At 46.0% G+C, this 14644-nt stretch overlaps 1 protein-coding gene across 3 annotated transcripts in view; it reads left to right on the top strand.

Moving 5' to 3' along the window:
* The window catches only part of LOC137884716 (trinucleotide repeat-containing gene 6C protein-like), a 46982-nt gene that overhangs the window by 17895 nt on the left and 14443 nt on the right, over nucleotides 1-14644 (top strand). For 2 of the 3 annotated variants that reach the window (XM_068726678.1, XM_068726677.1), the window contains exons 4-5: nucleotides 3167-3574; nucleotides 11719-14187. In XM_068726678.1, coding sequence (XP_068582779.1) covers nucleotides 3167-3574; nucleotides 11719-14187 — 2877 coding nt within the window. The remainder of the gene's footprint in view (nucleotides 1-3166; nucleotides 3575-11718; nucleotides 14188-14644) is intronic. The other variant, XM_068726679.1, reaches the window with a different exon arrangement.

Here is a 14644-nt window from a genome sequence, read left to right as displayed (position 1 = left end):
TTTTGGTGTTAGAGTTAATAGTTCTAGAAATGAAATTCAACCCCCAAAGGAAGGGCTCAATAAGCAGAGAAACCCCGTTAGTCATCCCGTTGAAATGCAATAAGCTTGCAACTTCACTAATTCACTGTGTGGATTTCTTTGCCTCTCACTGGCAGCGTGCTCTTCACTTTCCTCATTTAATCTTTTACAGACACACTCTCTCATCTGAGGGGTTTCCCCACGTTTCTCTAATTCGTTCCTTGGTAGTCTTTTTCGGCAACCCCCTCCTCTTCAAAAGCACTTACCCATCCATCATGGATTAAGAAAAGATCTCTCCTCCTTAAAATAATAAAGGCGTCTCAGTAAATGTGTTTACGTTTGTTCAGGGCAGAGGGGAGCTGTGTGTCTCTCACACATACTTGTGTGTTAGTGTGCATACACACACTGCTTCCTTCTCAGGAGAACATTCATTCTCACTGATCCACTTGTTAAGTACCGATGACACCATAGATGGCTACACATTACCCAGCTGGATTGTGTTACAGCAGCACTTTTCATGAATATGACACAAATTAATTGAACATGTTAGGGTTAGGTTATCATAATTATGTTAGAGACGGTTGCCATTGCTTGTGCTGGAGAAACATGCTACATGAGGGAGTTGCAGCATGGATACAGTGTAGTGTCTGTGTTACTACAACAACACAGACACAGTGTGAAGCTGCAGGGTGTGTGTGAGCTAAGGGACTCCTGAGTCTGTGTTCTGGGTTCATTTGCCTCCATTAAGTCTTGGGAGCTCTGGAAGATCCATAACCACCACTCTCAATGTAGTTTGTTGCTTCTCAACTAGTCGGGACGTTGGTACATAAACTGTCATTTGAATCTCAAAATACATTAAATAAAAATTCCTCTAATCTGAAAGACTTCTGCACACAATTTTGCAGTCGGCAGGCTTCTGTTTGAGCAGCGTGCAATAACCCAATAGTGCAAACTGCATCCCGGTAGTTCCCGGGCCATTGGAAAGGACAGTGAGGAAAAGGGGGCAGAGCAGCTTGTATTCACCGTCCAGCTGTCCGATTGGTCGAGGCAGCGTCAGGCGGCCCGAGATGGCTTTAATCAGAGATGTGCGTCACCAGCTGCAGTTCCAAGCCAACATCCAGCCAGATACTGCTGGAGGGGGCAGTCGCTCTCTCGCTCTCGTATTTTTATGTTTTTTTGGAAAAAAGTAGAGGCACACGTGTTTGTGCCTGTGTGGAAGTGAGTGTGTCTGTCCATCAATGGAAGAAAGCAAGGTTTTGCCTTCAAATATTGCACTACATATGTAGTTCCCTCTACGCAGAGGGCTTATATTTTGGAACTTTATCTGTGTTGCCGCATATTGAAGTTTGCTACACATCACTACCTTTTCTGTGTGTCAGCAGGTCGGCAGCCTTCTGGCTTAGTGTTGTGCTCACTGAGAGGGCCTCTGTTTTTCAGCTTTCAGACGAGCTCTTGGCAGGCACACTGAATACCTTTGGCGCTCTGAATGCACTTCCTCCAGTGTGTGTGTGTGTGTGTGTGTGTGTGTGTGTGTGTGTGTGTGTGTGTGTGTGGTTAATTGCCAGCACTGCAGTACAGCACTACTGTTGGAAATAGTTCTCACACTGGACAAAGTTAGGCTTTAATGAACAAATTATTTCCATTGCATTAATTTCCCACTATTTCATGCTCCCCCTCCCCCTCTCCTCCTCCGTTGAGTGAAGGCAGCCTCAGCTGTTGCGTAGAGCAGCCATATCTATAGGGAGTATAGAAGACAACATCATCAACGCATTTACCCATGGACCAAGAAACTGCAATTCACGGCAGCTCTTAGGTCACTAGCAATTGGCAGCCATAATGAAGGCAGCCATTGCTGAGCAGCAGGGAGTAAAAGCAGTGCCATACTGGATCTAGTTAAGGTTCCTCATGGGGGCACACAACCACAGACCCACACTGACATCCTCTTCAGCTTCCTCACCAGGAATTATTCAGTGTCAGACAGTATTTTGTTTTTTCCTCAGCACCCCGGAGAGGAAACTTTAGCCAAGCCAATCTGTTTGGTTGCTAGCTGTTCAGGTCCTGCTAATAACAACGCCACTCGGGCTAACGCTCAATTAGATGGCTGGCTGGTCACTGCAACCACAGGGAAAGGGTCAGGTTGAGGCCAAACCAGCAGGGAAGGTGTGTGTGTGTGTGTGTGTGTGTGTGTGTGTGTGTGTGTGTGTGTGTGTGTGTGTGTGTGTGTGTGTGTGTGTGTGTGTGTGTGTGTGTGTGATGAAGAGGAAAGGAGGTGTCTCCATGTGTTTGTGTGTGCCGGTGTTCAGTCAGCAGAAAAAAATATGACCTTTTCATAGAGTGCGTCTGGGCCAGTAACATATGTTCGACAAAAGGCTGCATGAGGCAGTTAATTTAAAGGGACAGTCCACAACAACGTGCAGCGCATACTGAAAGATTCACTTATACACACCTGCTGAGTACTTCACATATAATAAAATGCACAAACTTACATTTCTGGAGACTTGATGAACATTTTGTCTGTTGCACATTGTTCCCTGCAAATTGGACCGTTCCATCACATACTACTGTAACGTAACTGGACAATATACAGATATTGATCTTGATATTGTGATGTGAGACTAGATATTGTAACATGTCATAAGTGCCGTCTTTACCTGGTTTTAAAGGCTGCATTACAGTAAAGTGATGTCATTTTCTTACCAGACTGTTGAAGCTGTTGTACTACTTTCCTTATTCCACTAAGTCATTATATCCACATTACTGATGATTATTTATCAAAAATCTGATAGTCTAAATATTTTGTGAAAGCATCATTAGTTAACCCTACAATATCCTTGGCATATCGAGGCATTTTTTTTCGTATTATGAAGTAATGATATAACATAAAAAAACATGATTTGGGTTATCAAGGAATTGATTAAACTGGACTAATGCTCAGTAAAAACCACACTTTCAACTGCAGGGTTTACTTCCCCCTCCCAAAAAAAATTTCAGCCACTATAGTTTTTTTGTCAACGGTTGTCAGATGTCAGTACTACCCAACCAAATATCATTTTGGTTGTATAAAGGTCTAATAATGAGTTAACCCAGACATTAATACCTTGCTCCCTGCATGTGTCTTTCTGTGTGCCCGTGTGCTGTGTCCATCCAGTGCCAGAGCCTGCTCCCACTAAGCCCAGTCCCGGCCCGCCCCACCACCTCCACCCCGCCAGCCCTACACTGCCCCTCTCCTCTTCCTCCTCTTCTTCTGGCAATGGCAAGCGCGCCTCCTCCAGTAGCCAACTCCCGACCCAGACTCCCCCTCAGCAGCAGTGCCAGTTGTCCTCTGCCAGTGCTCGCTACCCGCCCAGAGAGGTGCCCCCGCGCTTCCGCCAGCAGGAGCACAAGCAGCTACTGAAGAGAGGCCAGCCACTGCCTGCAGGAGCCCTCAGTGCTCTCACCCTCTCCTGTTCCTCTTCCTCCTCCTCATCGCCCTCATCATCTTACTCTTCTTCTTCTACGACTACCAGCAGCACTTCCCCAAACTCTGCCACGTCCACTGCGAGCAAACGCCACCCAGGTTTGTGTAAATACAGTAAAAAAAATATATATTTTAAATCATCCTGGATTTGAATCCTGATTTGTTTTTTTTGGTTTGATGCTTTTTTGGGGGCTCTGTTCAAATTGTTTCACTTCAGTCTGATTTTGTTTTCATTTTAGTATATTTTGGCTGCGTGTTTAGTGATTTCACTCAATGAGCTAATTAAGTTGTCCTTTAAACTCTGCTTCCACCTTTGTTACATTCACTTTGATATTCCCAAATTTTTAGACAAATCATGCAGTAACATGCAGGAAATTCTAAACATTTAATAAATTACGGTGATTATAATTGTAGTTTAACGGCGCACCTTCACTTCCTGTCGGTGTTAAATAATGTCCACATACAGCTCTTAAATGATGTGGGCAAGCTGACCAATTTAAAGCCAAATTAAAATGTTAGACTCAAGTCTAAGCAGTTTTCAATTGGCTGCTGCCCTTACTTTCCATTTCTTTGGCTGTCTGATAGCTGTATGCTCGTTTCCAACTGTGCTATTGGTGTGCAGGTCTGGATATGCAAGTGCTTCTAGCATTGGCAATAATAATGCCAAATTCTTTCCAAGCCTTGGAAAAATCCTGGTTGTAGGTTTTAGCCTAAGTCAGAAGAACACGGTTAAGTTCCTCAAGCCTCTGCATGCTCTTTAGCTCGACTCACAGCACCACACACACACACACACACACACACACACACACACACACACACACACACACACGTACACTCACCTCATCTCATCTCAGACCTCTGTAGCCAGCGGTAATCTTTTAATGAAGTCACCGGTGGCCCCTAAGATCACTAATACTGAACCTGCCTCAAGGTGCTCATTGTGCGGCTGCTCGTGTGTATTTCTATATGATGATAAAGGATGGCCATGATTTATTTATATCATGGCAATTATATCTTTTTTTTCTCTCTCACTTTATGGACATCGCAGTGAATGCACACTCAATATTTTTTTTTCATTATTTCTGCTTTTTGTGCGTTCGTCCCATAGGGTTTGTTTTTTCTTTGTAAAGCAATCTCAACCGTCTGCTTAATGATGTACACACACACGCGTCCTCTAGCACAGGACACAGTAACTTTGAAGAACATAGATTTAAGGATGTGTCTGTAGCACACCACGCAATGTTTTCATGTCCAGGTTAGCAGGAACGCACGAGTCTGCTTGCATCTCTCTTTTTTTTTTTTTTTCTTCATCAATGCTGCTTTGCCGCCTTTCAATTACCGACTCAACATTCGCTGGAACAACACCGGTCTGACCGTAAACAAATGTGCAGCAGCTCTGGTGCAAGTTCTCGCTCATCGGCAAACTACAGTCCTCTGCATCACAGAGGCAACTGGTCCTTGCATGCTCTGTCGCCGATACCCTCGTACTCGGGTCAGCAATCACAGCATCAGACTGAAGTGGATGCATGTTTTTTTTTTTGCAAGTTGTGCCTTATGTAGTGGCTCATTCAATGAAGACTTTTTGTTCGGTGCAGGGATTCCCCAGCTGTGGTTCAGGCACTAAATTTAGCCTCAGGCTTAACTCACTCAAGAAAAGCAATACCTCTAAGCCCTTAGATTTCAAAAGAATATATCTCTCATTTTTTTTTGAGCTTCCCTGGTTGAGAGTATTAACCTATAATGTCATTATTATTGTCCTTGTCCAGCGGTTGTTGTCCTGTTTGGCCTTCACCTGGCCCCAGTTTTCCCAGGGGCATCTCAGTACAACACAGCCCGTGGTGTAGTAGCCATTGGCTGGGTTTCCATGTCCTTCCCCTCCTCGTTTTTTTTTTTGTCTCGAGGGCTTCCCCCTCACAGCCGGTTCTATCCCGCCTGCCTCGCTAATGACCTCAAGCTAGTGGCCCTGTTGATGCAAAGATTGTGGCATACATAATTTAGAGAGAGGACGTTGTAGTTCCCTTGCACTTCTGCACTGCCTCTGCTATATTTACATAAAACATTACTACTTTAGTAGTAGCAAAGCTTGGTAAATAACTTACAATTTGACATAAATAGACCTAGACCAGGTCTTTCTCTTGTAAGGCTGTGGTTGCTTTTGTAGCATTATGAAGGATCTGAAATGAAGACAATGAATACAACAGAACACCTTATTTACGCATGACTTCTATTTTTGCCAGGCTACATACTCTGTGCCTACTCAACCATGTAAGCATATTACATGGAATTAAGTTATTCATAAAGTCTAGAATTATGTGCATCATTATCATAGATAAGATAATAATTTATAGCCTTTTCTCAATCTGAATTTATACATCAAAATGTATTTCATCAATCCGGCCTGCAAGCACTGATGGAAAGTTTTCGGTGTAACTCTTGGTAAGGGATGAACTCTGTTTTTAGGACATTTTTCTGACCTCTCTGGTGAGGTTACTGTGGCCCAGAGGGATGTGATGCTGTTCCTCCACACACTTCCACTCGCACATGCAAACACGAACACATGTACATGGATGTAGTGGCTGTGCAGCAGCAAGAGCACACTAGTCTGACCTAGTTGTGTCCTCTCAGATCTGTGTCTGCCTTGCAGGCCAGCTGGCTGAGTTTAAAGGGTATGCAAACACACACACACACCACACACACACACACACACACACACACACACACACACACACACACACACACACGGTTTAGTTTATAAGCCACTGCAGTAATATTGGGTAGATATCCTAAGGTGGTTGAATGCGCTTCCTTTGACCCATTTTCTGGTTACTTTCCTCACATTTGATGAGAAAAAAACATACTGGATTCATTCAGAATCCATATTGAATTTAAGTGTGTGTGATTTATAACATTCCCGCTGGCTATCTGCACACACTGCCCCCATCCACAAAGTCTGAAAAGGTAACCCCCTCTAATTTCAAGGGACATTCACAGCACTCCCACGTAACCTCTGCTCTCCGAACCCCATTTAATTGTCCCAAACACCAGACAGACACCCCCTGTCCCCTCTCCCTCCCTCCCATCCCACACCCATCATCCCAGTCTCTCCAGCTGACTGGGGACCATTAAGTAGTCCGGAGCAGCCAGCAGCCATCCAGACAGGGTCCCCAGTAGCAGGTGCTGGAGTGGGGGGGGGTTCTCAAGACTGTGGAACTGCGGCCCAACAGCTGTTTGTTGGTCCCTCAGACAGAGCATGCAGCAGAAGGCACTCTGCTGGGTGCTGTTAAAAACACTTAGCCCTTTCATTTGGGCCCTTTGATCTGCAGGTAAAGCAGTTGTGTGTGTGTGTTTTTAGTATGTCTTATTTAAGTTAAGACAAGTGTTGCTTTTCGAAAAAAAACAAAAAAAACGTGTAATGTTCTTCAAGTACCTTCTCACGGGCATGTAGGTCTGCCTCTTCAAACATGGTACCATTAAGATGTAAAAATAGCTCCCACTTAGATCTTGTATGTTTTAAAATCATAATCACAAGAGCACTTGGCCCTAATGAAGCCAGGGAGGTATAGATTGCCCCATGTGCGTGCGTGCGTGCGTGCGTGCGCGCACACACACACACACACACACACACACACGCACACACACCCCAACACACATACGCGCACACACAAGTGAGAGAACCCTCTAGTGGCTTAATTAATCCAGCCTCTGTCAGGGAAACCGGAGAAGTCACCATGGTCTCGCTCTCCTGTTTTTCCTCTTCTCTCGGCAGAGGTAAACAGACATGAATAATGAGCTTTTTAAAGCCTCCTGTGACCATTTCCTCAGTCTTTCTTTTCCTCTCCGCTTCCGGAAAAACAAGTACGCCGTCTTTGATACCAGGGGGGCGTAAAGCACCCCTGAAAGGGTTGACGGAGAGGGTCTATTTGAGGACAAAAGGCTCCTAAACGTCCCCTCCTGCTCTCGTTCTGGTCTTACGTCACCTGGCGGTTTGCGCCGAGGAAACCGAGCGAAGCCTTCGGCTCACAGTCGAACGGAGGATTCCATTCATTGCCACACTGTATCTCATAGTCTGTTCATGTTTTCTCTCACTGTCTCCCTTTCTTTTCCCTCGCCACTGCAAGTGCCAACCCCTCCCCCCAGACTATCCCCCGATCTCTCCCTACCTCCCTCTCTCTTCATGTCACCGTGCCTCTCATTTCATTCAAAGGGGAGGGGAGGCATTTCATTCTTGGCTACCTGCCCGTTTCTATGATGGCAGCTAGTCTCATTATCAGAAGCTCATCTTCTTGCTTATTTCTGTTATTTAGCAGTAGTCCAGGTTCTCTGAAGAGAACAAGCCTGTATCTGAGCAGCCTTGCTCCCTGTTGGAAGCATGAGGAGCCATAGAGGGCCCCATAGTTTTTTATTTTTGACCCTTTTTCATTCACAAAGCGCAATAGGAGACTGCCCTCCTAATTGCAACCAGAGGGAAAGCAGCAACACATTACTGACACATGGTTGCAAATGGTCGATGGAAATAATTGTCCCCTTTTTTGTTGTTGTCCCCCGCCGCCCCACCGAGCTAAATCAAGGCTTTGCCAAGAATCAGCAGACCTTTCTATTGGAATGTCTGCGGGAGTCGAAAGAGGAACAATCGGGGCATGTTGAGGTTTGCATTAGTCCACATGTGTTCATATTTACAGAGGTAGACACAATAGCATTAGCATCCATTACAGTACAATGCAATCCATTGCAATAGTCCAGCGATAAATACTCCTTTTGTGGAGCTAGTACTGTTCCCTTTTTGTTACCCACGTTATTTGCGCTGCACTCAGTTGCACAAATGCCTGCACACACCGCACATGCTATTAATACAAGCTCTGCCTGCCAGTAGCAGCAGTGTACTGGTGGGTAGTTAGCTCTCAGACATACTAAGAGGATATGTGAGCACACTGAGTGTGGCGCTGGTGCACCTCTCCTTATTTTTCCACTCTTCCACACGCTCTCTCTCGCTTTCTCCCTGACTGACCCCTTTTTATCCACCGCGGGCAACACGCACTCCTTTTTGTTTTATGTGAGTTTTACTGCTTGGAATTTGGCTTGTTCACATTGTCTGTGACAGGAGTGATAAAAGTATGGCTGCTTTGATTAACTTATCATGTAACCTATTTTTCAACTCTTCAGGAAACAAAATGTGCAAATGAGAGAGAGAGAGAGAGAGAGAGAGAGAGAGAGAGAGAGAGAGAGAGAGAGAGAGAGAGAGAGAGAGAGAGAGAGAGAGAGAGAGAGAGAGAGAGAGAGAGAGAGAGAGAGAGAGAGAGAGAGAGAGAGAGAGAGAGAGATATGCACCGGGTGGGTGAGGGGTCGACCGAACAAAATTTTCCTGAGGCTGCAGTCTCTGAGTTTCAGGTCTGATAAAATGGCGCTTCTCTTCGCTTGCAAAGATAGCATTGACAGAGCTGGGACAAAAATGGAAAGAGGGGTAACATCAGTGGCTTTTTAATGATGCTGTCATAAACAAAACACCTACAAGCCACTGACAGTTTGAAGTGGTAACTGAAAGGACCGGCTGTTTTGTTTTTGTTCTTTTCTTTACAAATTCACTGGGTGGCAAGCATGCATGCACTAACTATGAAAAATGTAGCAAAAGAATATTGGTTATTCAAAGCATGACTATCCCTCCATGTCAAAACACCTCATAAAAAATTGTAATGGCTTTGACCCATCTGTTCAATGAATACAATAGTTCAGTTGTTTCCAAGTCACTTGAATATCTCCCAAAATTATTCCTTAATTCACTTCAGCTTGCAGTATTTTGGGCCTTTTTTGGGGTATTTTTTGTCCACTTTTTAAGAATGAAAGTTTGCTTGGGAATGTTTGTGTGAAAGCATTACTTGGACATTTGTCATGCAAACTGAAATTAGGCCGACGCCTTGACTCTCAAGCCCAATTTACTGTCAGATGGCTGAAAAAAATTGATAAAAAGTCCAGTTAAAGCTTCCTCATTGAAGGCTCACATCTGTCTTGTTTTTAAGTTCAAACAACTCCTAAATGTCCTCCAAACCAATTGGCACTGTCACAACAGTTGTGAGGGATCACTTTATGGTGGTGTTTCAATTGTTTTGTTTTTTTCTGTGTCTAACTGATTCTTAACTGTGTGTGTGTGTGTGTGTGTGTGTGTGTGTGTGTGTGTGTGTGTGTGTGTGTGTGTGTGTGTGTGTGTCGTCAGACTGTGTGTGTGCCATCAGTCTGACGACCCTGAGCGATAAGGCTGCCTGGGGAGTGGAGATAAGTGTGTTCAGGCGAAAATTGCATTCACAGCCACTCTGTGGTATGTTGCTCAGTATCTTAAAGCCACATATCTGCCAGCATTTTTCAAACTGACTCTTCCCTCATCTGACTGGATTGTTTTGACCACTGGGTCTTTATCTCATGATGGATAACGTACAGCTATTATGGAAATCACTGCAACAATCTGATGGAAACTAATAGCAGAGCAATGGAAGGTAAAACGGCTTAATTACCAAACAGGGCAAATATTTTACGAACCCAGCCTGGGTCTTCTAATTAAAGGTTAGTGAGCCACGCTTACTGCAGCTGCTCAGGAGGGTAGCCAGAGATGTATTATTGTCTAGGAGGCTTCTAATGCTTATTAAAAATGACTGCTTTCGTTGGTTATGGTTTGGCATCACGCTTTGTTCATTGCTTCCAGCCATCTTAAAAATCTTAAAAAACTTGTCAGGCCTGTATTATCATAAGGAATATAATAACAATACATAGTAGCATATATGCTGTTTCACCACTAAAACGTCTACTTTTGCTGAATGTTGGAAAACACCCAAACTGGGATAAATAATAGCTTTCATGATCACATTTTGTCTGTTTCCTAGTACACAATTATTTTCCCTTTCTCCCTTCTAAGAGTTTCTGAGTGAATTTCTCCCTTCATACCCTTGCCTTGGGCATGTGCACTTTTCAGATTGCTAGCAGATCTCGTTGGTTTGTAGCCCATTACATGAGTTTGGCCTAGTGGTCAGGATGTTTGCATGCAGGATCGATACCCTCCCTGCTCTCACCCACTAGCATTAATAAGATCATTGATTAGCTGCCTCCCACTGATGGATTACCCCTTTACAGCATTGAATCAGTCTATTATTACTCCCCCCTCTGATGAGATGCTGTTGTGCCTAATGAAATTGCTTGTGTGCGGTACCATGTTGATAAGAGAATTGTTGGAAATGCTCTGTTTTTGGTAGTGTGGTATTGAATTTGTTAATCATACTTAAAGCCTTAAGTAGTAGGACAAGATTTAGATGCAGTCCTTACTCCCCTGATTGTGATGAAATATTTATCCACACGCATTATTATGTATTTGCAGGTAGTGAGAAACTGGCAGACGAGCACACAAATACAGTATTCACACAGGCTTGGAGGAAGTGTTTTGTGGTGTCTTAGTGCGGTAGGCTGGAGGAGGAGTAGGCCCGGCGGAGCGTAGGGAGTGATGGATGAGAAGTCGTCCTGGTTTCATTCCAATAAATGAGCGGCGTTCCACTTGGGCTTCCCTTCACAGCTCCAGCCAGTGAAGCCGCGATGGAGACGGATGGGCCTCTCACCGCTGGGTGTTAGAGAGCAGAGGGGAGAGAGGGAGGAATTAAAGGGTGAGGGGAGACATGGACAGAGAGAGAAAAGGGGGAAGAGAAGGAATAAGGGCAGCTTGATAGTGAGAGGGATGTAAGGGGCATAGACAAGACAGCTAGGGAAGAGGAAAGGAGTTGGAGAAAGAAGTTGAATGAAAAAGTTGCGAGGGAAGAAAGATGGATGAAAGCGAGAGAGGGCTCCATCTCCCTGTTTCTGTTTGGCCGACTGCACCGGGGCAAGGATATATGGATATGCCATAGCTAATATGACATGTGGCACGCTTGGCTGTGCATTTTGATTGTGTTGGATTGTGGAATGTGCAAGTGTGACCATATCCTGCCAAGGAGTCTGATTGCTAGCATTAACCAACCAAGAAGAGAAAATTGGTCCAGGGGACTTGCGTCGGCAGTATTACATGATGTTCTTTAGTCTAACTTAATGTATTTTTTCTCCTCCCCATCCCCTTTTTAATCCCTTTTTATTTTCTCTACCCTTTGTCTCTACTCCTGTTTGTCAATCTCATCTTCATTATGAATTCTCTCTGACTGACTCATCATCTACACCTACTTTCTGTGTCGTATTTCTTTGTTTCACTCAACTTTTCTTTTTTCTCTCCCTTCTCTCTTTAGACATATCCCTCCAGAGTGGCTCTGTTGCCCAGTATGAGACCTCTCATTGGGGAGACTCTTTGCCAGTTGACAGCTCCTCCAGTGCCAACAGCTGGGACAAAGTGATTACTGACCGAAGTGACACAGAAGCTTGGCCCTCCATCAGCCGCAGTAGTGACCCCGGCCACCTAGCAGCACCAGAATGCTCCTTGGGCTCAGCTAGCTCTAACACAGACACAAGCGCTGTCACTACCACCAATAGTAATAGTTTTCCGAGTATGGCCACAGGTGCCGCAGGCCAGCAGGCCCACTACTCCTCTCTTAAAGCTAACAATAACATGATGACGGGACCTGGTTCAGCCAACACATGCGGTAGTAGAGGCTGGGGCTCAGATGGAAAACAAGATGGTATGAATGGGGGTCGAGTAGGGGCTCCCAATAACTGGGGCTCTACCAATTTTAACTTGAACCTCAATCCCAATGCCAACCCATCAGCTTGGCCTGTTCTGGGCCATGAGGGTGTTGGAGGTTGTGGTATTGGCCCCAATGCGGTGTCAAACTCCCCATCCCTCCCACCAGGTATTAATGGCAATGGAAACATGGCTAATGGGAGCCTGGGAGGTGCCGATAATGGCGGGGGAGGTTGGGGTGGCATGATGAGTGCTAATGAAAATGATCAACAGCACCCTTCAACTAACACAAGCATGTCCTTCAAAATGGAACCTTCTAACCTTAACACTGATGGACCAAACCACACTAAGCAGCAGCAAGCTCAGGAGCCTATGAGCCCTATCCATGGGATAACTGGCTGGGGAGGCCAGTCACCCACTGAATCATCCCAGCTCAATGGGGACACAACAGGCAGCTCTGTATGGGGTAGTGGAGAAAGCAAGGAAGCTGACTCTCCCAAGGACTCAGGCTGGGACTCAACGCCCTCTGGAGGCCATTCTGCTTGGGGCCGGCAAGGCAGTGGCGGTGGGAGCAGTGGAAGTGGTGGCTGGGGCGACTGGGGTAAATCCTCTGGCGGCGGAGATGCATCTAAAGGATGGGACTCAGTAGATGCTGGTAGCTCTGGTTCAGGCCAAGAGCAACAACTTAGCTCATGGGGCCAGCAGCCCAGAACAGCCCCAGCGAGCGACGGTAGTGGGGACAGCAGCGAAAGTCAATCTGGCCACAGAGACAGGTCCTCCAGCACGGATGGTACCCCTCTGCTACCCCGGCAGGACCTGGACCCTAGAGTGCTTAGTAACACGGGTTGGGGACAGACCCCGATCCGACAGCACACTGTATGGGAGATGGAAGAAGCCAACTCTGATGAAGGGAAGACCAAAAGCAGCGCAGCCTCCACAGGAGGCTCCAGCTCTCATGTTGGACCCTCATCCATCAATGGAGGTACCATCAACCCGAAAATTAGCCCCAGTCAGAGGCCTGGGTCTGGAGAAAAAAGTGACAGTGAAGGATCAACATCCTCTGGCTGGAGAGCCCCTCCTCCTCAGCCTATTCAAACTGGATCAGGATGGGGGGACTCCCCACAGTCACACAGCAAAGCGCCGAATGGCACTACCAGTGGCTGGGGTGACCCTTTGCCTCAAAATGGTCCCAGAAATGGAGGCACACCATCCTGGGGTTCTGAGGAAAAGTCATCCAGTTGGGACGATGGCCCGACGAAAAGTCAGCCAACTAACTGGGGAGAGGGCCCCAAAAGCTCCCATGGATGGAGCAACAGTAACGGTGGCTCCAACGGCCCGAGCACAGGGGAGTGGGGAGAGGCGGAGGTCAAGAAGAATGGATCATCCAGCAGCATGTGGGAAGGAGAAGGAGGTAATGGAGGAAGTGGTGGATGGAAGGAGAGCCCCAGGGGAGGAAACAGAGGAGGAGGCTGGAGTAAGCCTGCTCCTGCTGTGAGTAATAGCAGCTGGGGGGAGGTCCCACGTGCAAACGGCCCAGTGCAGGGGAGCTGGGGCTCTTCCAAGCCCCAGGAAAGCAGCAGCAGCAGCAGCACTGGCAGCGGAGGAGGTGGCAGCATGGGTTCATGGGGTGGTCCTGGTACTGTGAAGCAGAACTCATCGAGCTGGGGAAATGGCAGCAAACAGGAGCAAGGCATGGATCCCACTGGCTGGGAAGAGCCCTCCCCTCCCTCTATCCGCAGGAAGATGGAGATTGACGATGGAACGTCCACCTGGGGCGATCCTGGCACAAACTCCAAGTCTGTCAACATGTGGGATCGCAAGAATCCCAATAACAACCCAGGCAACAGCGGCCCACCGCCCAATAAGAGTGGTGGAGTGATCATCCCTAACAATAACAACAATCACTCTGTCGGCCCTGGGAACAACAATCACCATCACACTCACCACATGCACCACCATCCCCATCATGGCCAGCCCCCAGCTCACCTGCAACACCATGGAAACAACAATGGGTCATCCAACAATGGCCCCCCACATCCAGGTGTGGGCCCCCAGGGTAGACCCCCCCTCGCCAACCCAGGTAACACAGCATGACAATGCTGTTGTGTTAAAAAAAAAATGTTTTATGTTACTTGAAATTAAACTAATGATTGATATTCAGAAAATGTTACAACCAATGTTTATGTTTAGAAGATAAGCAAAAGACACAGGAATGTTTAAAAATGCAGTATGTATGTATCAAGAATATTTTCCTGAAAGAAAAAAAACAACCTAAAAACCTCATGCTTTAAGGATCCAAAGTGTTTATCTGACAGCATACGTATGTTTTACTTAATTGTATTAAGCCTCAGAGGGAATTATGGGGAGAGATGATTGCTTAAACAGAGTTCTTTTCACTCATTGACACACAAAGTGATACAATTACTAATTAAAAGCATCAATGGTTATTCCATTCAAAGATTATTCCTTTAAATAGTTCTCTCAGTGATTACTAAGCAGATACTGTTGGAGGTATTTAAGGCCCCTTAATGGTCATG

The sequence above is a fragment of the Cebidichthys violaceus genome, unplaced genomic scaffold (assembly GCF_023349555.1).
Source record: "Cebidichthys violaceus isolate CVI_PGR_0920_01 unplaced genomic scaffold, fCebVio1.0.p SCAF_4, whole genome shotgun sequence".
In the NCBI taxonomy this organism is placed as follows: Eukaryota; Metazoa; Chordata; class Actinopteri; order Perciformes; family Stichaeidae; genus Cebidichthys; species Cebidichthys violaceus.
The sequence above is the reverse complement of the archived record's forward strand: the minus strand, read 5'-3'. Positions and strand labels throughout refer to the sequence as shown.